At 48.2% G+C, this 27,526-nt stretch overlaps 1 protein-coding gene across 1 annotated transcript in view; it reads left to right on the top strand.

The window, feature by feature from the left end:
• The window catches only part of XKR6 (XK related 6), a 182,968-nt gene that overhangs the window by 142,792 nt on the left and 12,650 nt on the right, over window positions 1-27,526 (top strand). Inside the window, exon 2 of the mRNA XM_069805550.1 lies at window positions 18,007-18,203. Coding sequence (XP_069661651.1) covers window positions 18,007-18,203 — 197 coding nt within the window. The remainder of the gene's footprint in view (window positions 1-18,006; window positions 18,204-27,526) is intronic.

Raw genomic sequence — 27,526 nt, 5'->3', positions numbered from 1 at the left:
TTTATCAACTGAAATCAAATCCTTCCATACCTAATCTTAAACTCTTCAAATTTGGGGGTTCCACTGAATAGCTGTTCAGTATAAAACTCCTTTGCATCACTGCTGTGGTTCAAGTCCATCCCTCAGAGTCACGGAGCTTTGGTAGGCTAATGGAAAAGAAATTGATGTCTGAGGGCAAATCTACAAGAAGTAGTACCAGCCTCTGCTTAAGTAGATAGAGTAAATTTATTTGTTTTCATGTGCTTTCTCACACACATGTAGACATGGAGTGTTGCAGGGTATGTGTGTGCAGGCAGGTGGGATAATCTCACCATCCTTTGAGACGTCCTGACAAGACTCGGAAATGATTGACAAGTCTCACCAGAGCCTCAGCACAGTGTTGTGCCCAACATAGCAAACTTGCTGAAGGTCACTCTTTCAGGCAGGTATGCCCTGAAACCTACCCTTTAAGGCAGGTTTCCCCTAAGGAAAAGTGATTTCAACTTCACCTTCCTTTCTTGCCAAACTATAGAAGTACCTGGAGCGGTTTATCAGCTTCAGTCCTGACTCCTCTAACAGGGCTTGGAGGGGACCTCTCTGTGTGAACAAAAACCAGTTGACAGGGGATGACGATGACACCGGGGGTGGTGGTATCAGCGGGGGCTTTTCTCCTCCCTCCTGGTCATGCACAAATAACGATGGGGCAGGGGCATGGATGCATTTGTGCTGGTCTGTGTTTTTTGGCAGGGGTCTTGGCCTCACCTCAACCATCAGCAAAGTTCCCAACTCACCCAGATTCCTGGCGTGCACCTTCCCTGATGGCTGAGACAAGACAGGGTTGGTAGGAAATCAAGGGACAGGTTTTGGCTCTTCCACAAGCTCCCTCTGTGACCGCAGGCAATTTATTGCATCTCTCAATGCCTCAGTCCCCTGCTGTTAATAACACATCCTTTCCTTTGCTGTGTTTCTGTCCTTGTCAGTTTATATTGTAAATCCTTTAGGGCAAGAACTGTCTCTTACTATATGTATGCACCGGACTCAGTACAATCAAACTCTGGTCTCAGCAGAAGCCTTTTAACATTGCTATAATATAAATAACAGTGATACCTGGGAGCCAGGACTCCTGGGTTCTGTGCCCAGGTCTCTCAACCCTGCATTGCAGCCAGGGACAAGTTACTTTACCCCTTGCTAGAATAAAACATCTCTAAAATAGTGGTCAGAAGGACTGGCTGAGTGGCAAAGGAAAACAAGATCCATTTATTAAAAACTTTAATGTAGAGTTGATGGGGTGCAAGAATTGAATGACCAGTTGTGAATAGCTAATATGAATTATATTTGGCTTCCTACAGAACTGGTCACTCGTCCTAAGGAAAAAAATTAAAAGCGGTTGCACTTATTCACAGGGCTGATCCAATATCGGAGCAAAGGCATTGTGGACAGTGTCTTGGCTCTACTGCATGACTGCTATCCTGCTCCCTTGCACTTCCCAACCTTCTCCATTTGCTGCCTTAACAAACAACGCTTTTCATAGAGATATATTCTGCCCATGTACCACTCTTCACTGCCTACAAACCTACTGAGCGAGCTCCAAAACCTCTTTTATATGCTGCTTCTCTTTTCTAAGCACTGAACAGTGACATTGTTGTCAAAGGGCATAGCTGGTGACAGGAGGACTAGCAGCCCTGGAGGTTGCAAGGACAGAGGGTCCTGGTAGTTGTGGCTCGCAGGGACGTGCCTACTATGCTGTCAGTCTCGCAGCGAGGGATTCTTCCAGCCGGTGCACTCAGTGGGCAGCAGGGGCCAGGGAAGGGCAAGATCTCCAGGCGTGAGGCGAATAAACTGGGTGGCTTCCCACAAGCAAAGCATAGATGGAGAAATGAATAACATCGGGAGGAGGAGAGCCTGCTTTCTTTCTCTGTGGCAGGGTGGACTTGGCCTGCCTGGCTTGGTGGCCTGTTGTTGTAGAGATTTCCCCTCTGGACTGAGACCCAGGAGCTCCATTCTGCTGTCCAAACCAGGCACCCAGCACCATTCAAGATGCTGTGGGTGTCCCAGTGCACCCCCAGCTGTGGGTCTAGAAGGGCACAGGTCTTCTGCATACCTTTTGTCCTACCTGCCAGCAGTCCGTGCATATCTTTGATGCCAGTCCCAGATGCCTATGAGCCTTGCCACTGGTCTCCAGTGTCTTCAGGGATGCCTTGGAGAAGCCAGCTGGGGGATTATGCATGGGATTGTCCTCCATGGGGACATTCACTGAAAGGCAAGGCTACTCCTCTGGGTGGGGAAGGACATGGAAGTTATGGGACAGGGTCTATTCTAGACAAGAGCTATTCGTGGCATGTGTCATCTTCCCAAGCCTGTGTATTTGCTCCACAAAGAAAAAGAAGGCCAAGTTAAGAGATGGCTGGAACAAAAAATATGCCAATCAGCTCTGGGAGCTCCTACTCCAGCTGTCAGATGGGAATGCATTCAATTCTGGTGTGAACTTTACTTCCCACAGGAAAATCCTTTCCTACCTGTTAGCATCATCCCTGGCACTGCCTCAGTCTCCATGTCCTCCAAGTCTTTTCCATGGGGAAGTATGTGCATCCAGCACAAGTGATCCCTCAAAATGGCATATCAAAATGATGGCAAGGAGGTGAGAGGCATCTGATAGGAAAATGGTGCCAAGGAGATGGGAGACATCTGGTATCAGCCATCAGATCTCAGCTAGTTGTCTGGACCCTTCTGTAGTCAAGGGAAGGAGACAGGAAATCTGTAGGAGGTGTTGTAGACACTTATCTTGGGATGGGATGAATGGCTTTCTGGAAATCTCTCTCTCTCTCCATTGATAAAAGATGGAACCAAGATGATGAGTTTAAATTAGCTTTCCAACTTTTGGACAGTTGAAGTAAGAAAGGAAATCGTATTCAAGGAGACTTGGGTCTACTTCTGTGGCTCCAGAAAAGATTTTTAGACACATGAACTTGAGCTTCACCAAAAAGCTGCAAAACAACTGGAGCAAACTCCTACTGCATCTAGGGCCACCCCAGAGGCTTGGGCGCATTGGAGGGGGAAGCATTTGACACAAAGTATTCTTTACAGCCCAGAGGAAAAGGTTGTGTGAGGAAAGCAAGGGAAAAGGGATTAATTCACAAAGCTACCTTAAAAGGCATAGGATCAGCATCCCACATTTAGCTGTCACCTCAAGAGGCAGGGCATGAAGGTGGGGCGGGGGGGTAGAAGCTGGAGGCTTAATTCTCTCCGTAGCCTGGAGATGACTCAAGCCTGCAACATCCTTTTTTCCAACAGGGTGTCCGCATAAAACTGTGTTTGTAACTCAGCCCGCTGGCACCCAGCCACCCCGTGTGGCTGAGGAAGTGTTTCTGGCTGCAGGGAATCAAACCTCGGCGTTATCCTCTCCGGGCCACCCTTCGAGCCAGCAGACGAGAGTCTTCCTGACATGCTGCCGTGTCTCAGGAGGTGTTTAAGTGTTAGATATCCTGCACAGCAGCCCCAACACAGGAATCTGAGAGCTTTGTCTCCTTGGTTGGCTCGGAGTGGTTAATGTGTTTGCCTGTGATGTTCGATGGCCAAGGTCAAGCCCTTCCTTCATGTCTAGCAAAGAAGGGATTTGAATGCACAAGAAGGGATTTGAACCCCCAGGAAGGGGTCTGGTCTCTCTCCTGGGTGGCAGGAGAGGGCACAAGGACTGTTCCTAGTTGCATGTTGAGGTCTGGGCCAATACGTGGGATGGTGTGTTGGAGGCAGGGAAGGATGGAAGAGGAAATTATGAATCTTTTGGTGGCCTAGACCTGTCACCAGTGTTGGATGGGCCCTCCTGGGTCTGCCTGCTGTAGCGTAACTGCTTAGGGGACTCAAATGCCTGAAGTTTTAGACTCAGATTTGAGGGATTTACATCCTGGACTGAGATGCTTAGAGTCAGCTGCATCTTTTTACGAGTCAGGGCTTAACTTTGGAGGCAAAGGGCAACCTGAGTTGGATTCAGAGTTTGTAATAGAGGGGTTATGTCAAATCCCAGCTCCCTAAGATGGCAGGTGGGACACAGAGCTCTGCGATCTCAGTTTTATGGGCAGGCCATCTCTCAGAGCCTGTGCAAACTGGTTGCTAATGGCAGGTCTCCAACATCTTCTCTGCAAATGTGGGAGGTGACATATGCTATGTCCCATGATGTTCGAGATCCTAACTCCTGTGAAGGGCAAGGCAGGACTTGTAGGGGCGGGAGGGCTAACAGTGTCAGGCTGCATTTGGGGACTCTGCCTGCAAAAAGGCTCTTCTGAACATGTGCACAGGTATCTGGCACGTCCCTTAGCCGCAGAGCAATTCCCCTAAGCTGTGGCCAACAGCAGCTGGGCAGCAGGTTGCAGGGAGGGCAGGTCATTTGAACGTGGGGCGATGTGAAGAGCAGGGACTCAAAAGCAGGAGACCGGCTGTGGCACTTCAGATAAGCTATGGAGACCTGGCTGAGGAGAAGCAGGTGGTGGGAGGGGGTTACCTAGGGAGGAACTGGGGGAGGCAGGGGGAAAGGATATTTTGGGCTAGCAGTGAGACTCCTTGTAGCCAAAAGAGGACATCCCTTCGCTTCTCAGCTGACCCCAGTGTACAAGGGTTTGGTTTTTTTCTTCAACCCATAACTGCAAAACTCCCAGCTGTATTTCCTTCAGCTCCTCCATGACCATGGCATCTGCTCTGCTCTTGTTTACGAGCAGACCCCCCAGAGTGCAGGAATCTCTTCCAGGCCCATCCCAACAGGCAGCTGCACCACCTTTCCCAGCCAATACTGCAGCATCTGACACACAGCCTGAGCTTACCCAACCACTCTGGCCACACACCTTCCTTTTTGGAAGGAAAACTTCCATGTTCTCCATTGCCTGGGATCCTTGCCTCACTGTACGACATTAAATCCTCCCTCCAGGAGGCAATGCTCTGCAAGATCAGAGAAGGCAGGAGAAAAGAGAGGAGCCAAGGCCAGGGCTTTGGAGGCAGCGTGCAATGCCAGCTGGGAAAGGTTGCATGTTTGCACTTCGGAGAGGCATTTGGGCAGTAAATGACAGAGGCGCTGAATTATTCCACAGGAGAGGGAGGGGGTGTGAGTGCAGAAGGGGAAAATCCATTCATTCATTACAGAAATCAATAGCCCCCACGTGTCATTTAAGCTGGCCTTCCCCTGGAGAAGTGCAAGATGGAAGAGACCTCTACTGCTTCGCTGATGAGAGCAGAAACTCTGCCCAGGCTCAGCCAGAGGAAGGTGCCTGAAGAGATTATTCAGTGGTGACTCCTGAGTCATGTCTAGATCAATGCATTCAGCAATTTATTGGTGCTTCTGGGGTATATCTCGTCTAAGCATTTACGATAGTCAATGTTAATGCAAACATCCTCTGCGCAGTGCAGGGCAGCTGCGTTGGCTGTATCAGGCATGCGAGAGGCATTCGATTGGGCTGGGGAAGCATTTTGAGTAGCAGGAGGTCAAAAGTACGTGTGTGAAAATGAAAGGCTTTATTTCCTTTTGTTTGCGGCACACACCTTGCACTTCTAAAGGAGACAAGGAGCCCATCCAGCAGGGACAGGGAGACAAGGACCTCCCGAACTGGCATTTGGACTAGATGATCATTGTAGGTCCCTTCCAACTGAAGTATTCTATTCTATTCTATTCTATTCTATTCTGTTCTGTTCTGTTCTATTCTAAAAACACCAGCCCCCACACTGATTTCCTCCACTAGCTCGGGGGCAGTCACTTAACCTCTCTGCCTCCATTTCTGCACCTAACTGTGCATGAACATCAGTCCCTTGGGCTGGGCTGCAGGATCCTGTACCTCACAGCCCAGATGCTGTTCACTGGTAGAAAGCTCCTGTGACTGCATTTGTGTCACTTGGATAAACTGTCCGCCAGCATGAGAAGACTCAGCTGTACCCAGAGGGTGGTGGAGCGAGGACGTGGTCAGGTGGCTTCACTTTTATTAAGCTTCAAGCAGAAAGCTCCTTTTAAATTAGTAGGAGAAGAGGAAAAAAGAAAAATTACTGTAATACTGGGTAATACTGTACCTGGGCTATTTCTTCTCCTGAACATGACTACTAGAAAGTAGTCCTCTTTGTCATGTTATTTAGAGTCAGTCTTAATTAGGAGTTACCTATTAAATGAAACAGCTGCAATTGCAGCGACCCATTGGCTTCTGCGTAGCTTGACTTGCTTCCCTGTATTATGTCCTTGCTGGGAGCGCCCGAGCTCCCAGCAGCTGGAAGAAATATTGCAAGTAGGCAAAGCTGCTGGCAGGCTCGTGGTTAATCACAGGGCTGGGAGGAGACTTGTAAAATAACTGCAAGTAAAGCAGGGAAGGGTGCTCATGTGAACTTCCTAAGGATGCTGAGGGGGAAAGGGGTGTTTCTGTAGGGATCAGCACAAATACGCTGAGGTAAGGGCTCCTACACCTTCCAAAAGTGCGGTGTCTCCTCTCCTGATGGCTTACTACATCCTTGTGGCCTTTGAAAAGCCACTGCGAGGGGACGGTTAGGCTTGTTTGATTCTCTTGTACCCGATGCCTCAAAAGCCCCAGGAGACTGCGATGCCCAAATGCAGCGCAGTGTGTGCGCGTTTGCAAGGCTGCTGTTGCACTTAGAGCCCCCTTAAAGAACAGAGTATGTACACGCTTCAGAACCCGCCAGTACATTTCCTCTGTCCAGGAATAGCTGATGAGTAATACAAAGCAGCAGAGGTAATAAATATTAAAGAGCTGGAAAATGTTAAAGTGCACGGGCAGCGGAGCTGACATGCACTGTGGGTGTGAAGTGCAGAGATCGTTTGTGTGCACCTCGCACAGGCATTGCTTTTCATCCTTTCATGAAGAAAGAAAAGTAGAAATAAATGTTGCGATTATTTTCTGTTAATAGTGTGTTGAAAGGCATCATGCATTTCAGTGAGCTTGTAATCTCATGCCCCATCCCTGGCCTCATCCCCTTTATGGGCCCAAGCAATGGTTTTCTTGGCGCGATGTGTCTGGGCCAGTGGAGACACAGCCAGTGGGAGGAAGGAGATGTGACACCAAGCATCTGAGGAGCCTGTGTGGTGATGCAGCCTTGTTTCCCAGTAGATTGCATGGCTAAAAAATTGTAGATTCGGATTAAGCATCTCATGGTGGGTGCACTGAAGGTGACATGTGGTCGTTCACGAATGGCATCCATCTTGGCCATCACGAAAGGTCAATGGAGTTGAGGCATCAACTCTTGGGTCCTGCAAATGCTCTGAACTCCTCCCTGCCCCTCTCAGCCCGTAGTGTTGCTGTCTCCCAGCAAGAGCTGATGGTGATGGGAATCAGATGCCATTTCTGTGCTGGAGTTTCTTTCCAGTCCCCAGCTGATACCAAACATCCCTGCTCCTCCCACCAGTTATAATGATATAAGAGCCATGGGGCAAAGACCACTCCAATTCTTCCTCCAGCTGGCTAGAGCCAAAATGGCCATGAAGACCTTTCTACCCCCTTTTTTGGTCTCCATCAGAGTCCATCGCAAGGTGCAGTTGGATGGGGCCAGCTGTGGTGAGACGACAAGGGTTAAACTCTTTCCTGGCAGGCTGGGAGGACACCGTGCGATTTCTCAGAGCCCTGCGCACCCGGAGAGAGGAAGGCAGGCCCTTGCTAATGTATGCGCAGCTTCTGTGAAACTAAAAATAGCTGGGATCTGAGGCTGTTCTTCCAGGATTTCACAGGCACTCACCCAATTTTTAGCTCCTTCTTCTCAAACGGATGGCAAAATGAAGACGACAGTCTCAACCCTCGTGCAAAGCCGCCGCGTCGGGAGCCTTGCTCCACGGATGCCTTTGACCCCTGCGGCACAGAAGAGCTGGGGACGTGCTGCTGAACGTACAGTCCCAGGTCCGTAAGGTCCCTTGCAAGGCTGGGGTGGACCCCAGCGTTCCTGATCGCTGCTGAGCAGCACCCGAAGGATTTGCTGGCCCCGGGGAGCCCTGAAGCTTTGCTCTGCAGTGGTGTGTGCTGGGAGGAGGATGCAAGTGGTGGGGAGAGCACGCTGCAGCCGGCAGCAAGCCTACAGCTCTGACCCTGGCAGCTCTGCAGTAGGCAGGGACTTTTTTTTCAGCTTCACCAGGTCCTCAAGAATCGTAAGCAGGGTCCTCTCCCCCTAAACTGTTCCTGGCTGGTGTTTTTCTGGCATGCTGTTAAAAAATCCTGGAGCATCCACCTCCTCAGCTCTACAAAGCCACCGTCTATGGGGGTTAGGAGAGACACTGCTGTATGGAAGAGTCTTGTCTAGTGATTTCAGGTCCTGCTTCAGCATCAGTGACCTTGATGGCCAGGGAGAGAGTAAATATTATAAATTCAGTGAATACTCTCCTAGAATCCATATCAGTTCCTGTATCGGTTCCCTGATCTCCCAGTGGGAGATGTGACTACCTCGTCTTCCCCAGCAGCCGGAGCCTGGGAATATGAAATGTTTCCCTCAGAAGAGGAAGGGGACCAGCTCCCAGTCGTGTTCCTCCTTGCCTCTGGGGTCTGCATCACTTTCTGAGGGTTTAGACTGCAGGCAGCCTGCTGTCTCTGTTCAGATCTTTGGACCTGCTATCCCAAACTGGTTTGTTAAATCACTCAGAAAGTGGAAAACCCTTGAAAGAAAAAAACACATTATGTCTCTATCTCCAGGGGACTCACAGCTGGTTAAAGCCATTGCTTTCCCCTCTGTTCCTCTGCATCTTCCACCAAGGGATCTTGGAGGCTTGCAGACAGCCGTGAGGAGATGAAGATGTGTCCTTGTCTTTGGCCTCCCAGAGCAGTGCAGACTTCTCCTTTCCTGAGATATCCTGTGGCTCTGGTGAGTCCACATGATGCCGAATCACCTCTCAAGACCATCTGAGTTAAGCAATGTGGCATCCTATAGAAAGGGCAAGGTGACTATTCCCATGTGTCCCTGTAGCATCATGCCCTTGAATACTCCCATTTTGGGAGGCCTCAGACATTTCCCTGGATTTGCCCTGTGAAAATTCGCTTGCTTGGACCCAAGACAAGTCAATCAAAAGACCTCTGATTACTTTCAAGGCCTTCGGCTGCATCTGTTCCTGTAGGACTTACTGAACTGGGACCAGTTTTATTTCCTAAAGGAGAGCCCTGACATTAAACCTTATTAGCTCAAACACACTTGAAGCAAAAATTCAGTCTGACTTCAGCTTCCTTCTTTCCGTGTAAAGCTATTTAACAGCTTTGATTTAAAACAGAAGGCTTTGCCAGAGGCGATAGCACTAGGTGTCGGAGTGTACTTTAAGTAAATAAGTATGTGCAAAATAGGAAAGGGACCGGGGCTTAAGTATTCATAACTAATTTGGGGGGGAATCTGTGATAAAAGAGAGCATTTGGCTCAGTGCTAGGCCGTGAGACCATCCCACGTGTGATAGATGCTGTGACATGTCTCTGCAGCACCCATCACTTTGATACCCTCTCCAGCAGCCCCTGCTACCCTGCCTGCTCCTTTATGCAGCACAGAGATGCTTCCCACATTAAAATCAAAAAAGGGCATTCGTACCCTGGTGCTGAGGAGGTCTCTGGGGTTTTTTTCTGGTTTAGGACTCTGCACCTCACAAAATAATTGACAAGTAAAAACATAAACATGATTTTTATGAACCCGGGTCAAAACTATAGTAGCTTCCGCTAGAATGCTATTCTCTGACTCTGTATTGAATTACCAAGCAAAGATCTGGAAATAGGGATTCTATAGCCTGAATATTCAGGGGAGCCCCACAGCCCATGGGGACGCAGGCAGCCTGGACAGACCTGCTTCCAAAACTGGGGTCGTAATGAATATGCCAATAACACATTCATGACTATTTTTGCAAACAAAGAAATACTGGCCAGGCTCTGGCTAAGCATGGATATTTCAGTAACAGCGAGATTTGGGAAAGTTTGACAAATTAGTGCCAGGAAGTGGGGCTGTTTAGGGCTAGCACTTTCTTATGATTTGTTTCTCTTCTTCTGGTGCTGATCTTTCAGTCTGTGAGTCAGAGAAAACTACTCTGCAACTAGAAAAGGAGAACAGTCACAAAGATGAATCCCTGAAACATCTCCCAGATTGAGCAACACGACGGGCAGCTCATGCATTTTTGGTCTCTGGAGCTTTAGCTGCAGTGATGCCCTTGCCCCAGTTTTCTTCCCCATGCATCTGCTGGAGGTTATGACCCTGGTATCTGTCAGTAGGATGAAATGCACACCTGCAGGTCTGCCATGTGGTCTCACAGTCCCAAATATCTGCTTAAACCATCAGTAAAAAGGGAATTGAACAAAGACCGTGGACGATGTCCCAGAGGAGGTGTTACAGGTATATGTCCCATTTGGCTGGCATTGCAACCAAAGGAATAATTTCAGAGGAGCTGGCAACACTACTCTGAAATTATCAATCACAGATCCCTGTTTTGTGTATCAGAGCCCCCAAATCATCAGCCACAAGTTAAATCAGCCTGCAAACAACAAAGCTGTGGGAATCAGATCCTAAAAGTCCTACAGCATCATGATTTTATCGTCTCTTTCCAACTGTTTGACGGAATTTACTCTTTTCAAGGAGGGGTTGATTTGTAGACTTTCTTTAAATAGTGAAAATGATCTCGGGCTGAAAATTATTTCTGCAATGATTGTGGTTAAGTGCTGGAACAGGTTGCTCAGAGAGGTTGTGGAGTCTCCATCTTTGGAGTTTTTCAAAACCCAACTGCACAAGGCCATGACCAACTTCAAAATTACCCCCACTTGGAGGGGACGCCTGGTCCTGAGGTCTCTAGAGGTCCCTTCGTACCTATATTATTGTATCACTCTATGAGATGATCCTCCCCAACGTACATTTTATAAATCAGATCCCTCTTTCGTAGTTGGTGTATAGTAAAGCCATCTGTGCTTTAAAACAGCTTTAAACTGGCTTAGAATATGAAATTATTATAGTTTCTCCTGCACAGCAGAAGACTGGCACTATCATTCTTAGTAGTAGATATTTCAGTTGCAAATCGTATTTTGCAAAAAGCAGGACTTTCTAATATAAATGGACGTTCAAGTATCATCCCCTCTCAAATACGTGCACTTAAAGAATAGGGGTTTGAATTCACACAAAGACCAGTATTTTCACTGAAGTGGTGGCTATCAAGCCTATGAATTAGGGTTATTCAGAAAGTTTGACTTGATTTGACCCTTTGGCTTTAAAGGGAACAGATCTTGGCTAATGCTTTTGAGAATCTCGCTCACAGAGAAGTTCTCAAGCAGGGAGAAGGAAATAACGAGCCAACAGGAATGTCTGGATACTAGAAAACATGAAAAGAGATTGATGCAGTAAACTGCAGTACAGCTTAACTCAAAATTGTTAATATAGGCCAAGTAATCCAATTTTCTTACCTTGATGAAATCACTGTTGTGTAATCTTGTTGTGAGTGACTCCTAAGCCTGATGCTGGATCCCAGTGATGTTGTGATAAGTGAGGAGGTGGATGAAGTCTCGTATTGGAGTTCCAGGTTCGGCACCGAGATGACGATAAACTCTGTGTCCAAAGAAAGACAGTGTCCTCTGTGACCTACTAGTCCACACAACTCATGGATGATGTCATGCGACGCATTTAAGCTTTTTAAGTGTCTCTAAGGCGCAGAACAAGCTTATTTTGTGTTCAGCAACATTCTCCTCCAATAAGCAAGACAAGGCATGGAATGGAGTTTATTAATTGTTTAATAGGAGCTGATAGAAGCAATTAACTAGATAAGGGGTAGTTGTGCACTGTGAAGCATGTTTACTGGTCAGAAGAGGGCAGAAACTGCAAGGCAGAAGGACTGAAACACTTGATGAACACACTTCTTGCTGTGTTTTATTCATTCTTAGGATTAAACCATATGAAGAAATGCCAAAAGTGGCAAGATTTCAGAAAGCTCTGAGAATCCCGATTCTGGAAATCAGGGCCCTGATGAAGGCCATCAAAATGATGAGAGATTTAGTCATATGTAGTTGGGATGACCTGTGAGGATGCTGGATTAAATGAAGGGTTTATGCATGGCTTGCTTAGTCCTGTGAGAAGAATTAAGGTGCCCTTTCTTGCTTTTGAGATGGCAAGTGATCTTTCCCAGTTTAGCAATGGTCCCCAGCATGGTTTTGGCCCAACACAATTAGCAGTGGTGTAAATAAGTCCTGCACAACCTTTGAGGATTAGCCCAGGCCAGGAACCGTTTCCTAGAGGCAGTTTGGATGCAGCCCCTTGTTCTGGAGGAGTTTGATGCTGTGGAAGCAGCCAGACGAAGCTGTGGTATATTGGCACCTGGATGGGGCCCCATAGCTACTACTGTGATACTCGAACTAGGAACAATAATTATCCATCTGTGAATCCTTATTGCTAACTTGCAACATTATAACAAAAAAAAAAAAATCACTAACAAATGTTGATATTGAGCATCTTAATTGTGATGGCAACTGTAAGTTTGATTTTGATTTTTTAATAGACAGCATTTTACTTTCATGCTCCCCTGTTGCTTGAGCGCTGCATCTTACATTCCTTTTATATCTGTTAGAATGAAAATAATTCATTAAAATTAAAAAAGCGGGCCAAAGCCGCAGCTGGTGTAAATTGCTAGAGCCCTGTGGATGCCAGCTCGCTCCAGCTGAGATCTGGCCTTACATAACCTCATTTTAAGGGTACGTTCAGGCAGCCTCCGCTGCAAGCCTTCCAGCTGAGCAGTTACACATGTCCTCATTTCCTCCCTTCCAAGGAGTGGGCTTTTAAACCGTAAACACCCTCTAGTGCATAAGGATAATGGCCCCTTGCAAGAGTTAGCAGGAGTGCCTGCAGAGAAGACGGCAGGAGGGTGAGCCGTCAGCTGAATGATGCGCCCCATCCCACCACCAGGGAGAAGGTCGGTGGCACGGGATGGTGAGGGAGATGGTGTCCATCCATATCATGTGTGTTGCTACCATGACACCTAGGATATAACCATACCGCCATGGCAAAGTAAGCTTGTCCAGAGAGAGGGGGAGGTTGGTGAGATGCTGGGAAGGGTGTTGTACCTGTTGCCCCCCTGGTCGTGATAAATCCTACTCATCCGAAGGGGCATGTAAGGTTCTGCAGTTGTAAGTTGCAACCTACTAAGCAGAGTTAATTTTCCTTTCCATAGAGGTCTGTTTCTGACTTCTCAGGCATGCTCTGCCATTTTTCAAGCCAGGGTTTGCTTCTCTGAAAGCTGTGCTTGGTCAAGAAGAGTTTCCCAACCTGGAGTTGTTGGGAGTGGACTGAGTACCTCAAATCCTATTCCTTTCTGGTTTTCCACATACGTGTGCTAGTAAACTAGGCAATTTCAAGGCCTGCTTATGGGCACTGTGACTTCATCATGCTGCTAAACTGTTTGGATAATCGCTAGATCGGTCAAGGCTTACTAGCACTCTCCCAAGTAATCATAACCTAGGCAGGGTTCAGGACTCCATAGGGGCCAGGGATCGGTCCCAATACTGAGTATGAAAGCAGCTACCTGGTTTTGGAGGATGAGAGAGTTCATTTCTGTAGTCAATCATCTTGGCCCATTGGTCTCAGGAAAAGTGATCGGGCCCCTGTACTTTGTTGCCTATTGTAGATACGGTCTGAGATTCCTGACCTTGATCAGCTTGTGGTTTTGTGGGACAGGCCATCAGGACTCTTCTTTCCTCAAAACGTAGCCCAGGGCCTGTGCTGACGTGCCTTTCCGTGCTCCTGCAACCTTCTTTCTTACACATCAGCATCCTCTTCATTTCAAGCCAGCCTGTTGCCTGAGGCATCCTCCCACACTTTCTGCTGGTGATATTCAAAGCCACCTCTGTAAATTGAACAGTGCCAAGGCACAGGCACAATCCTGTAATAGTTCACCCTGTTAAATTGTCAGCACAGTCTCTGGCAATTTTGGCCAAGGCCAACTAGCGTGGACATAGCCACGTGGAGTCAAGTCACGCCAGCTGGCCAAGGACAAAGGCTGGTCTTTGGTCTGCTTTGTTTAATGGTATAGACAGAGTCTCTGACTCCATAATCCTGTCTCTGGACATTTCTGCTACAGTCCTTGCTGAGACAGCTAAGCAGCCTCTCTCATCCACATGAAGCATCTTTTTCCATAGCACTTAGGGTGGGGGTTTTTTTTACGGTAGGAACATCTCCTCTTCCCCCTCCTGATGGCATCCTGGGGTTTTCTCCAAAGGTTATTTGACCACATTTCTGGAGCGGATGGCTTTGGCTCCTTAAAAATGTGCTTTGGCACAGGGACAGCAGTGACTTTGCCCCGCGCAGTTTGTGTGCTACTGCGACATACGTAGTAAATAAGCGTGAGGATAATTATACCAACAGGAATTCTGGGAACCCTGCCAGAATGGAGGGGACAGCCAATCCTTTGTGCATTTAAAGAAAATCGCCCGAAATCCCCCTCCCAATGCCAAATTAGTTCTATCTCTTGAAGCCATGATGGGACTTAGAACTAAAAATACACGCATACACACAAATACACGCACTCGTATATAAAAATAGCCAGCATTCAAAAAATAAAAAGCCCAAAGTTAGGCTCCTGTATCCAAAATTAAGCTCCTAAATAAATAAATTAGCCTGATTTTCAAAAGCACAGAGTGGTGAATGGCTTTCACTGACATAAGAGGAAGCATCATGTTGCTAAAGACTGAAGATCAGGCCTGAATATGGATTTGAAAGTCTAATTATAGAATCCTGTTTGCTACCAGCTTGACCGAGAACAACAAATTTCAGGTGAAATGACATTGATTTTTTTTTCTTCAGAGTTTGTCTACACTTAACCAGTGTTAGTAAAGGTAGGAAAAAGCCCTCAAACAAGTAAAAAAAATACCACAAAGAAGAAACAGATATACTGGAATAAAACTGCTTGCAGCAGTGCGGTACATTTGTGTTCAGATATAGGATTGAGCACTACCAATGTTACAGCTGGGTGAAATTTTATATTGATTAATTAGGTATTTATTAGTTGTTGAAAGCCTACCAGGTGGAAAGACTGCTTTTCCCAGTTACTCTTACACTTTCTCTGCTGAAAACTCCCAGTCAACTGGCATCAAGGGGGAATGGGTTTTCACTCCTCCCTTTCCTCTCTTTTTGTCAGATTTGGGTCTGAAAGGTGCTAGAGAGAGCACCATATTTTTGGCTTGACCAAAAAGAGTACAAAGGGAAGTTCATTTTCCCTTCTGCTGCAAATGGTCCTTGGAGCCGTTTTGCTCACACGCTGTTCATTTGGGAGGTTGTGACCTCTTGCTGGCCAAAATTATACCAAAGGATTTCTGAGGCCACAGTCCCATGTGGCAGTTGGATAGGGACAGATTTGTCCTGTTGGGTCTTCCAGCACAGATCAGATTGGGCAGCACTGGGCTTTACGGCATCAAGGAAGCATGTCTACCCTGGGTGGAGGACCATCAGCAGGCAGAGTGGTACTCCACTCATGGGTTTGTGTTGTGGGGTTTAGAGGCTGGGGACAGCACTAAAAGATCTGGGTTCGGCTGCCAGAAGACTTTTGGAGAGCCCTTTTGGTGCTTCATGACTCAGTTTCCCCATCTGTGGAAGGGGTGCAATGCAGCTGACCTTTGCAAAAGGCTGTGGGCTCTACAGCCAAGAGAATTTGGTGTTACTGTCGTTGCCGTTGTTCTGGCCATTGATGGAGACAGGACCAGGGCATTACATTTATCCAATGCATTTTAATGTCCTTTTATGCATGCTGCTTCCATGAAGAGGTGTCATGTCCTCTCACTGTAGCCAGTTAGAAGCATTCATGCTTAAGCTGTGTGGATGGTGGTGAATCCCTAGAGATCGAGGAGAAATCACTGCAGGACATGGTGTCCCTTCTGTTAAGTTTCTTCTTAATCTTTTTGAGTGACTCAATGCCATTGTTATAGTTTGGTTTTGCCAACCTGGAGTACTTGGAAAAGTAGAAACAGTCTTAAAAATAACCAAAAACTGGAGACAGCTGGTGGGGACAGTAATGTGGAAGAGTAGAGGTCTAGCAAATGTGAGCTGTGAGAAGGGACTGAAAGAAATTGGGTTTTTTTTAGTCTGGAGAAAAGGTGAATGAGGGTTTACATGCTAACTAGGTGCATACAGGTAAAGGACTGCTGCAGGGTGAAAATGAATAAATTCTTCTCCTTGCCCATGGCTGGAATGATGAGAAATTAGTGGCTTAAACTTCAGAAGGGGAGTTTGCTTTTCGTGTAGTAACAGGAATGGGAGCTCCTGGGAAGGGGAGGCCATGCAAGACTACAGGACAGATTCAGTGACTATCTCTATTGAAAGAGTTTGGCAGAGGTGATGCTGTCTTTGCCCATGGCCAGCACCTTATGGGCACCACCACCTTGGTTTTCAGTGTCCCTGTATTGCTGATATTATAAAAACCAGTTGCATGCTCCTGTTCTCTGCCTTCTCTTTGAGCCATTCCAACTTACTCTCCCCAACTTTGCCTTTCCAGCTAAACTACATTTATTTAATTCCTTGCATGCATGAAGAGAAGGCAGGATTCCTGTGTCATCCTGCAGCTTCTGGGGCTGGGGGCTTTCAGGGAAATGCTGAGTACAGGCGGTGGCGGTGGGCATGTCGGGGGAGTGGGAGGAGGACTGGTGTCCATGGGAGAGAAGGTGGCTCCACGGGCATTTCCACCCCACTCGGGTTCTGCTGGGGATGTCACATCAGTGTTCACCGGTGTCGTATATGACTGGCATAGCATTTTCTCGAGTGTCGAGCCCCATCTGGTGGCTTTCTTGCATCATTTTTGTGTGTGTGTGTCCTTGTGTCTGCTTTCGGGATTTTTCGTCTTCTGTGCTTGTGAACTGGGAACGGGAAGGCAGGACAAGGTGCTTGAGAAAGGGCAGGGCTCGCAGAGGTACCTCTGCCTCACTCCCACCTCCCTGTGCCTGGGTGTAATTTGGAAATACAGAAGCTGTCGAGGCTTATGTCCTTTCCTGCTGCTCTTCCTTGCTGTGCAATCTCGCCCCGAGTGGCAAGGAATGATCTAATCGTTTTGGCAAAACCCCAGTTTGTGCTGTGAGCCCCTCCCAGAGCCTCCAGAAGGCACTTCATCCAACCGTCATGCTGGCATCTGAGGTGGGACAGATGAACAGTCCCAGGAGGGGACATTTCTCTCCATTGACTAGCTCAGATAACCCACTTTAGGGTCAGCGTTAGGTGAAACGATTCCCATCCCAAATTTCAGAGCACAAGGTTACAGCCACCACGCAGGATGAGAAGGAAAAAGACCCATTATTATTAGATCATTAATATCAGCAAGCAGTAGAAAGGACCCTGTTAGGAGGTGGTTTTTTTCCTTAAATGGCTCAAGTCCTGTGTCATCTGGGCACCTTGTGCTACCCTACGTGGGTCACCTCCATTTACAAAGATTGGCCAAAAGTTCCCTGAAGGGAAGTTGTGTCCCCAGGTTGAGGTTTCCAGGTCTCCTTACACACTGATATGGAACCAGAGGCGATAAAGCAGTACCTGTCCATGCATGAGATGCCTCCTTCTACTCCAGCATTGCCCAAAGTCTCAATAGCTGACCAGTGGCAAGCTGTGGCCTTTTGCATTTGTGGGTCACACATGTGCTGAAGGTGAAGGTGGTGTCTCATTGCTCCACCTGCGATGAAACAGGGGCAAATCTCTGGGCTCTGTGAGGGAAGCTCCTTACTAGAGTGCTGAAGGGGCTTAGACCATCTGTCAAGCCACCACCAAGTGACATGACCGGTATTTGTCAAGTAGCTTTTCCTCTTCTCATCACGAAAACAAACTGAGGGAGTTGTTTTCTTGTGCAGGTGTTTCATGAGCATTTCCTATCCCCACGCTTCACGTCTGGGTAGTGCAAATCAAAGGTTTCCCACTCTTGCAATACAAAGGTGGTCCTCAGGTCTTGGAGGAGATAGTGTTAGACCTGTGTAGACAACCTGTATCTACCCCAGATTCCCCTTCCCCCAGACCACCTCCCTCTCCCCAGAAAACTGGCCCACAGCCCCATCCTCCTCAGATTTTGATGCATGCCAAAGTCTCACGGTCAGCTTTTCCTCCTGTTTCCTGCAGGTATATCCGAACTATGTACCTGGGGATCCAGAGCCAGAGGCGGAAGGAACACCAGCGGCGTTTCTACTGGGCTATGATGTACGAATATGCAGACGTAAATATGTTGCGCCTCCTGGAAACTTTCCTCGAGAGCGCCCCTCAACTGGTGCTACAGCTCTGCATAATGATCCAAAAGAACCGTGCAGAAACATTACCATGTAAGTGGCCCCCTCGTCCCCCCTCCCCATCCTCCCGGCCTCCCCCCTCTGATCCCATGCTCAGCTGCCGATGGATGTTTTGCTAACCGTCTGCCCTACGCAACCTGGCGTGTAAGGGGCTGCCACTTCGGACAAATCTCATTCCAGCTCCGCGCTGCGTTCACTGGGTAAAATTTCTGCTCATTCCACTGAGAAAAAAAACACAGTATAAATGAAAAGATGAGATTCAGCTCTTCCGCACCCAGTCCAGTCTAAAGAAATCATGGTTTTATCAGGAGGAGGCAGGCAGTCTCTGCTGCTATGGCAAGCGTTGCCATTCGATTGCCACCTGGCAGGAGGCAGATACAATCATTCGCTGCCTCAGTTTCCCTCCTTACATAAGTAGGATGATAAAACTGGCCAGATTTGAATTTGTGTTGTGAGGACAAACGGTTCAATGCCTGTGCAATGCTCTGATGGTGTGAAGTGCAGTATAAGGGTTTTTTTAATAGCTAAACACTGTAGGACCTTTTCTGAAGAGTGCCCAGGTGTTAAGGTTTAGTCATCGGTACCATGGTTCTCAGGAAGTCAAAGAAAAGAGAGAGGGGAAAGCAGTGGAGGGGGTTGCGTAGGGACAGGGATGTTGTAGTGCAGGTATCATTGCAAAGGTAGGTAGAGGAACAGAGGCTTGGAAGCAACCACGGAGAATAGTTTGCCAGTTCGGATGTCCTTTGCTGCAGTGATGTCCTGAGCATGGGGCATCCGCCCCAGTTGAGAGGCATATGCCCCTGTGCCAGCCCTGGGGTGAGCACCTCTACCAGCCCATGCCCATGGCATGCTGGCTGCCGAAGGGAGATTTGTCCTTTCCAAGGACCAACAGTGGTATCAGCTGATGAGCTGCTGGGTTATTCAGCCCCTGCTCAATTCACACACCAGGCATGATACTCGGCTTCCCAAAGACAGCCTGTTTGTGGCACGCCATTTCTGACAGACCTGAGGAGTTTCTAGGAGCTGAGATTGGAACTGGGCACTTCTTCAGGGTTCAATTTTGCTGGTTGGACCAAGGTCACCACTATCTACAGCATCAATAAGTCGGAGTGCTCTCCCCTTCCTCCATACTTTAAGCATGTCCATCACATGTTGTTTGTAGAGGCCTCCCTCCCTTCTCCTATTTATGCAGTCTTTTTCTAAAACCTTTCATCACGAGCTCTCCAGCCCTCCAGAGTGCTGACATGATGAACATGCCTTTCTACAACTCCTGCTAGAACTGCTCACATTTGCCAGCACCCTTTTCCTGCTGCTTCCAACATTATTAACCCTACTAAAAATGTAGAAATCATAACCTAAGAGGCTTGCCAGGGCGTTACGCAGATCGTTGGACTCGCTACAGAAAGCACTGGGTGAAGTTTGCTGGCCTCTGTTGTGCTGCAAGTCAGACGACACGGCCGAATAATCCCTCTAGGCTTTCAAATCCGCGGCTCTTTCGGTTTGCCACTTCCAGGCATGGCTGCCTAATCCACTGAACAAGCTGCATCATTTTCCAACCCCCTCCCTTCTTCAGCTATGCAGTTCCTCCGTTCCTCCACCACACCGAGCAGGCTGTGCTCTCTTCCAAGGCAGCGCACGTCCCCGCCTGCCTCCCCGGGGCCCTGGAGGGCTCTTTGCCTGCCACGCTCCAGCAGCCGAGCTCTCCGGGTCCCCAGAGCCCCTTCTCCCTGCCTCCCTCCCTGCCCGTGCCAGAGATGCTGTCGCGCATCTCGGGGCTGCGTGCCGAGCGGCGGGCGCTGCTGATGGATACGAGCAGCAGAGCTTGCTCGGCACTCCTGACTCAGGTGCAAGGTTTCCTAAAGCTCCTCCGTGCCCGTTCGGCACGTCTGTCTTCCTCCTCCTCCCAGCCAGTACGAAATTATGTAAAAGGAAATTAAATGCTGAGAGGAGCCGTTATGAAAGGGAGCACCAAAGATTTCCCTTAAAGCAGGCAGAAACCAAAGGAAGCTGGAAATTGTTAGGAAGGCAGTGTGTTTAAAAATCAAATCAAGTCTTTCCTGGCTCATCATGTCTATGTGAGCGTGGCTCATCACAGGAAGAGGCCAGTTCTGCCTCTACACAGGGGCAGCGTCAGCTGCGACGCTAAGGGATGCACACAGGCAAACCAGCCCGCAGCAGGGCTTGTAAACCCAGGTACAGCCCGTGCTAGTATCTCCAGACTCCAGCTATTTCCATATGGTTCACACGGTGTCTTATGGATTCATTTAGTTCTAGAACAAGGTCAATTTACCATTTTATATGGCATACATCCCCCCCCTCCAAGCCCCAGTCCTCCCTGCTCTTAAGACTGCAATGCCAAGCCCAGTGCAGGAAGCCAAGCCAGGCTCCAGTCTTCTCCAAATGGGTCAGCTAATGTCTCCATCTCCTATTTAAGGAGCTTTAGAAAGGGAGTTACTGGAATGGCTATCGGGAAGTTTTGCTTTTTTCTCCTAGTTCCCATGTTAAGGTAGCTGTTGAGGTAAGAAGAGTGAATACGCTGGAGGTCTTTACTCAAACCCTAAGCATCTCCTCCAGAGATGTTTAGGAACATGGTGACAGAAAGGGTTGTTCTTGCTCGTTGTGGTTGCAGTGAGTAGGGGAGCACTGCAAGGACTAGTGGAAGGGGATGCAATCAGGCTAAGGCTTAATTTCCTGGTTTCCATATCTATTGGGTGGGTGGAAGAAAGAAAAGCCTCACCATGCCTTGCAAATACCATTTTACCCTGACAGGTACCTGTCTGAAAGGGTTGGGTGGAACCTGTGTTTATTGGTCCTTCAGTGCTGAAAGAACAGACCAGTTTCACTAATGGGCCCCTGCTCACCCAAGAGTCAGCATCTCCTGCATGGTCTGACACCACCAGCAGCAGTGCTGGAGCTGGAATTTGAGGTCAAGTCCTAGCCTCAGTAAAGCCTGGGACAACACCCCTGGGATTTCGTGAAGGTCAGGATTCGTTCCTTCATCATATCCCTAGCACAAGGCAGACCAGATCCCAGCTTAGCTGCCGTCACCCGATGACTCGGGAAGAGCAGAAAATAGCACAGAGAGAAAAGAGGTAAGAACTCAGTGTACTCCATCAGGTGAGCAGATCTGACCTGGAAGGTGCACGCTGAGAGCCTGAGCTGGAGTACTTTGTGCTGTGGCTGCTGGGACAAATGGGTCGACATCAGCTCCTGAATCTGCATCTGGAAGGAGCTGGTGTGGGTATGCAGGTCCTTTGTGAGTGATTCATCTGCTACAACCACAGCTGTGTGGGTCCAAAAGAGAGTCAACGGAAGGTGAGGGAGGAAGGATGCCTCCAAAACAGGGATCTGCCCGTGTCCAAAGCAGCTGAAGGAGGTGAGATGAGATGCTTGCCCTCCAGCAGCACCTTTCTCCAGGGCAGCTAGACAGAACCTAGGTGATGTATTTAGACCTACCCTTAGGGTTAGGCAAAAGGAGGTGGTGGGACTCTGCAGAAGATGCAGCCCTGTCCCTTGCTCACTGTAACTGTCCATGAAATATAGGAGAGGGTGGTACGAAAGGGTGGCCATCTCTCTCAGATTACAGAACAGCACTGGCCAGAGGACTCCCCTGATTTAAATAGCATGGCGTATTTGCAGGGGGAAACATAATGTTAATGACAACAAAAAAAGCCCAGCAACCCAGATCTTCATTTCATAATCACTCCTAGCAGACAATCCACCTCACTTCTTGCGGTATAAACCATCCTTAACCTACTTCACCCTGCAGAGGTGCCTGTTCCTCTGCACTGAATGGAAAGGAGCACATATAACCAGCTTAAAGGTTAAATCTAACTTCTAGGCAGTTTTTGAGGTGAGAGGGATTCCAGTTTTTCAGCATAAATCTCCTCTTAAAAAGGTTTCCTTTTACTAAATTTTTTTCATGTGGCTACTTTAAGACTTAATGAGATTTAGCAGAACATCTAACGTCCTTCCACTCATGTCACGAGTTCTTTACGCAAAGCTTTTGCTGGGAATTTGCCTGCATGAGGCTGCAGTTTTCAGCGCAGGGTTGCCCCCACAAAAAAGGACTGTCTATCTGCCGATGCTATGCCCATCTCCTCTATAACCCTGCTGTTGGTCTGAAAGAGATTTGCAGCGTAAGCCTTCATTTTGCAAAGTCCTGTTGAAATCTCTGGGATTGTGCGAGGTGTCTGCACTCTCTGCAGCCTGCAATAAGTAGTCTGAAGCTGCTTGTATATTTAAGAAAAAGCAACATTAGCTTCTGTTTTTCTGGGGGGTTGCTCTTTTAAGCAGAGTGATACAAGTTAGGCACTAAAAGGGATTTTAGGCATCTCAGCTACAGATGTGTGTTGGCTGCAGAGTTATCGTGATGGAGCTTGCAAATCTTCTTGTTCCTCCCAAAGCAAAGTCCTATCTTTTATCGTGTCCTCACTCTTTCTGTACCATGTCTGGGGGCCATGTATGATCAGGGCTTGTCCTTTTTTGCAGGGACACACTAAGATGCTTTTCCCTGTCACTTAGTTTAGAAGACTTAACTGGTCTTTGCAGTGTATTGAAGGACAAGCAGCAGGGATGGGTTAACTGTTGTCCTCATCACCCAGAGAAGGCATCCCCCACTGAGCTGAGCAGGTTTGGGATGAGCCAGCCTCAAGTTAAACACTCCTGTACATGGGTGAGAGGATTCCTGTGTGGGCAATAATGAGTTAAGTCTAATGTGGAGATAAATGCCTCAGTTAATTTTCTCCCAATGACAGGCCGGTAGTTAACCAATGACATGCTGTGAATAATGGGTATGCTGTGAACTACATACTGTCTGAAATGTCCTGTTAGATAGATTCATAGGATAGGAAATATCTCAAGGCACCATGACTTGTTGAGGAGTGGTTTGAGATCTAAAACCAAGGCCATATCTAAAGGACAACACGTGAATGGATCACTTCTTACTCAGTCCCCTGACCACTCAGGCCCCCTTCTTAGCTGGGGCAAGCAAGTCCAAAAGGGAGCCTTCAGCCTTTAGTTGCCCAAGGGTGTGATTTTCAAATGTGATCAACACTGGCCTGAATGTAAATGGGAAGACTAAAATTCCCATGTCTCTGCTGAAAGTGGAGAAGAGGCTCATTAGATTTGGAAGTTCATCCTACAGGTAGCACTGCTAACCTTGAAGGAGCACTAGAAGTTAGTGCAAGATCCTTCATGATGGTTTGGGCCAAGCAGGTACATCCATCGGAGAGCCCAGCAGAAATGGCACCAGCAAGGGACATCCATCCCCACCACCGTTGCCCTGTTAGCATGGGCCTGACATGGTTTTGGCTTGAACCATCTAACTCTGTGCCAAAAAATCCCCAAAGACTGCTGGGGGGTAAACACAGAGCAGGGACCATTCCCAGCAGGCAGTTGGACGTGGCCACCTTTGGATGGCAGGAGATGGGATATGGATGGGGCTAGAGTGTGCCTACTGGCCACCGAGCTGGAGAACAATCCCTGCAAATACTTGATTCTTAGTAGAGGTGCAGCCACAGAAGACTATGGGTGGGAGATGCCATGCTGGACGGAAAAGCATGGGTGGGAGAAAGTGCTTGCTGTGGGGTGTTGCTGCTGGTTTTCCACAGGTGTCTTTCAGTTTGGATGCAACTAAATATCTGCATTCCAACAGTGCTCAAACATGAATCCAAACCCCCAAATTCAAATCTCTGTGACCTCACTACACAAAATTGCGCCCATTTGCACCGAGTCCTGTAACCAGAGTTACCCATCATCAATAAACCGTGGTTCACCCTTTCTACACAGGCATCAGACTCCACAGGGCTCAGTACAAAAAAGACCAACATCATCTACAGACTCCATTTGGGATGGGTAAGACATTGATCCAGGCCCAAGCAAAGTCCTTTTCCTCCAGAAGCAGAAATCCTCTTCCCTTTTCTGACCGGTGTGTTTTTCCTAAGATCCAGCAAGATAACTGCAATGTATGCCTAAAAAAGCTTTGCCTCGTAGAGTTCTCAGTAACAGGAGATGGGGTGAGGGTAAAGTCTACCAGAGTCACACCCTGGGCTTTGGCTTGGGCTGTGAGGCAGATCATAAGGAAAAAAGATGCTGAAACTTTACCCATGGGGCTGAAGGCATATTCTTTCTTCCTCTCTCTCATGCCATTCCTTGGGGAGTAAAAGAAATGGGAGACATCCATCACCCAGACCTGGTTCCTTGTGACAGAAGAGGCACGAGCAGAAAAGCAGTTGCTCACTGCCATGTGGGTAAGGGACCCCACCAGTTGTGTGTTTGCTGAAGGGGCTCGGCAGGGAGGAACCGGGATAATCTGCATTGAAAGTTTGTCCTGATTCAGCCACAGTTTCCCTTTAAGTGTTCATCAGCAGACCGAGGAGGCACCTCACAAAATGCCCAGAGAGCTCCAAACACATAAGCAGCTCGCCTGGGAGGCCACTCATATGACTCAAGTGCTTTGCCAGACTGGGGCATATGGCTCTGTTCCTGCCTTCCCCTCCTTCTCACCAAAGCCGGATGACAGATAGCAATTTGGTGCCCTGCTTGAAATGAGTCGCTGGTCCCGGGCCAATTCCCAGCAGCATCAAAAAGCCATCTCCACAGTTGGCAGTGGGCACTGAGGACGTCTTGCTCTGGCATGCTGAGAGCAGGCCAAGCCTGAGGCACGCTGGCATCGAGCAGCATGGGGAAAGCTTGCCCTATCATCGGCCGTATTGTCCCGGTGCGGCGGGGAAGGACTGGGTCCAGGAGCCTTTGAAGCCAGTGACAGCTTTTTTAATTTTTTTTCCAATGGGCTTTGGATCAAGCCCAAAGAGAGACGTCACCCCTTAGCCCATCCCCACCTGCAGCTTGTCCGTCCACCACCTTGCCATAGCTCTCGCTCTGTTATTTTGGAGTGCTGATAAAAACCCTTCTGTTCCGTACCACGTGCCGCCATCACGCATATGACATGCCACAGCCAATAAAGATGAGTCACCATTCACGGGACAGCATTGGCAGGTAGCCAGTGCTGCCAATTTTAGGCTTTGTAAGACTGTGGTAATCATTGGAAGGGGGTTACATCATCAGAGCACTACACAGGCATTAGCCCAGGCTGTTCCTAGGAGCTGCAGGCAAGCTGGGAAACTGAGGCACGGAGAAAGAGGTTCGATTAGCCTAAGGTCTTGGGGAGGATCTCTACGCTGCAGGCTCCTGGGGGGCAAGTTCATGCCAAACAGATTCCAGGCAGGAAATTAAGGCTTTTTCAGGTAATTTCATGCTGCAGACTTTTCCTGGAGACATACCTCCCGTGGCAGATTCATGATTAAAGCATAGGAAAAGGTGGCTGCACACTGCTGTGCAATTGGCTAGTAAAATGCATGGAAATTCAACTCTTTCCATCTTCAGGTTGCTCTAGTGTGCACCTCTGGGGTTCACGTCAGGCATCCAGGAGAGTATGCTAACTCTGGATAAACAGAGAGAACATAGCCACTGAGATGTGCAAAAATAACTGGGGAAGATGCCGGGCGGGTGCTGGGCAGGGATGTCTCTGTGTTTCTATCCCTGATGTAGATGGAGCAATTCAGGTTGATGCAACTGGCTCAAAATTGCTGAGTATTGAAGGAAAGAACATTCTTGTTTCAGAAACTATCAGTTGTTTTATATGATTAGCTCAAGGTGACAGTCCTGAGTCTGGGAGTGCAGCAGATTTACTGAGTCAGTGGAAATCTCCTGAAATGACTTTTGTCCTAAGTGGCATTTGACCAACCTCATGCTCTCAGTGCCCTCAGTTGCGTTCACGTCTTCGCATGGACACTCACCCGTGGGGCACCCAAGACCAGGCATGGCCGTTTCCCTGTCGCAGGAGCCCATATCTGAAATACCCTAAGGTGCAAACAGATGTTTGCAGTAGGGGAACGGATGCATGGTTTGATCTCAGCCTGTCCGTGGGGAAGGTGATGTTCATTAACCTGTTGAAGAGGCAGTCTCAACTCCATCATGTACACAAATGAACTTCTGAGAAGGCAAAAAGACCCAGGAGAGACAAGCCAACCTGAGCATGACTTAACCGGTGGATGCTGGCGTGTCATTGAGTTCTGGCCTGCCACACATCACTTAGACCTTTGCAGAGCATACAAAGCCTGGGAAGCAGAGGAAGAAAGAGGTTCCTGCTGTTATCCTTGGAAATCAGTGTCCCTGGTGCCTTCAGCTACCCCACTGCGAGACAGCACCAGCTGCACCACATCCTTTTTTGTCACTTTGTCACTCCCCCTCACAGAAATGCTCTGCCAGACTCACTCTAATGATGCCAGCCCTGTGCGCTCTCCAGAAGCGTTGAGATGCTCCTTCTTTTCAGGAGACCAGTCCCCTCACCTGCAATTATGCCGAGACAATTCCATCAATGACCCCCTACACAGTAACAAAGATTTACAAACCATAAGGTTAGCCAAGCGTGCACTGCTGACACGTCTCCTCTAAACACACTGAATGAAGACCTCTTACTTTGGCCAGTGAGTGTGAACCAAGTTGGGTTTCCTTCCTCTTCCCCATCAGGTCGAAAGCATTTCCAGAATTGGGATGAAGTTATTTCTCTAATGGCCTGCAAACTTTCTGTGTCCAGGCCAAACGATTAATCAGAGGTGGTTTGCAGGATCCAGGTTTAGTACTGTCACAGACTGTTTGAAACATTGCCTTGATGTTGTCTTGTCTCCAAGGAACTGGCCGTGGGAGCTGTATTTATAGCAGGAAGTTCCTTCACTAAGCCCTGGCAGAAGATGTTGCTTCCTCAATCTGGTGACGAGTCTGTTGGGTTTCATCTATGCTAATAAACTGAAACACATCAGAACACGAGCACAGCCACCAGATCTCGGTCATCCACGTGGTTCAATTATCAGCACAGTCCTTGGCACATTTTTAGCCCACGGCAGCTAGCACCAACCCAAACCGTTCCCAGGCTTGCCTCAGGTGTCAGCACAGGCCAAGGACGATTCCCAACAAGCAGTCCGGATTGGGCCACCCTCATTTGGGGGCTGAGACTGCATAATGACATGGATGTAGCAGTCAACAGAATTCGGCTTTGCTCAGTGACTGATCTTTAGGCACAGGGTCCCAGGTTCAAAAGCTGCCCCAGACCAGTGCTAGGGAAAGGAGATTCTCATGGATGCTTTCAGAAGTGGACAGCAGAACTCCTAGGGCTTTCCTTGCCAGTGCTGATGCGCTCCCCTGTTTTTCAGAGTTTTTTTGCCCCACCTGCAAGATTACAACATCCGTTCAACTTGTGCTAGGCAGATTTAATTTCTTCTCAATGGCTGCAGTTCTCATCTGAATTAAAAAAGAATGCCAGGATAAAGATGCTGTAACAAATATCAAATGTACGG

This window comes from Haliaeetus albicilla, chromosome 18 (assembly GCF_947461875.1).
Source record: "Haliaeetus albicilla chromosome 18, bHalAlb1.1, whole genome shotgun sequence".
Lineage (NCBI taxonomy): Eukaryota > Metazoa > Chordata > Aves > Accipitriformes > Accipitridae > Haliaeetus > Haliaeetus albicilla.
This window is presented reverse-complemented; position numbering and strand designations above follow the sequence as displayed.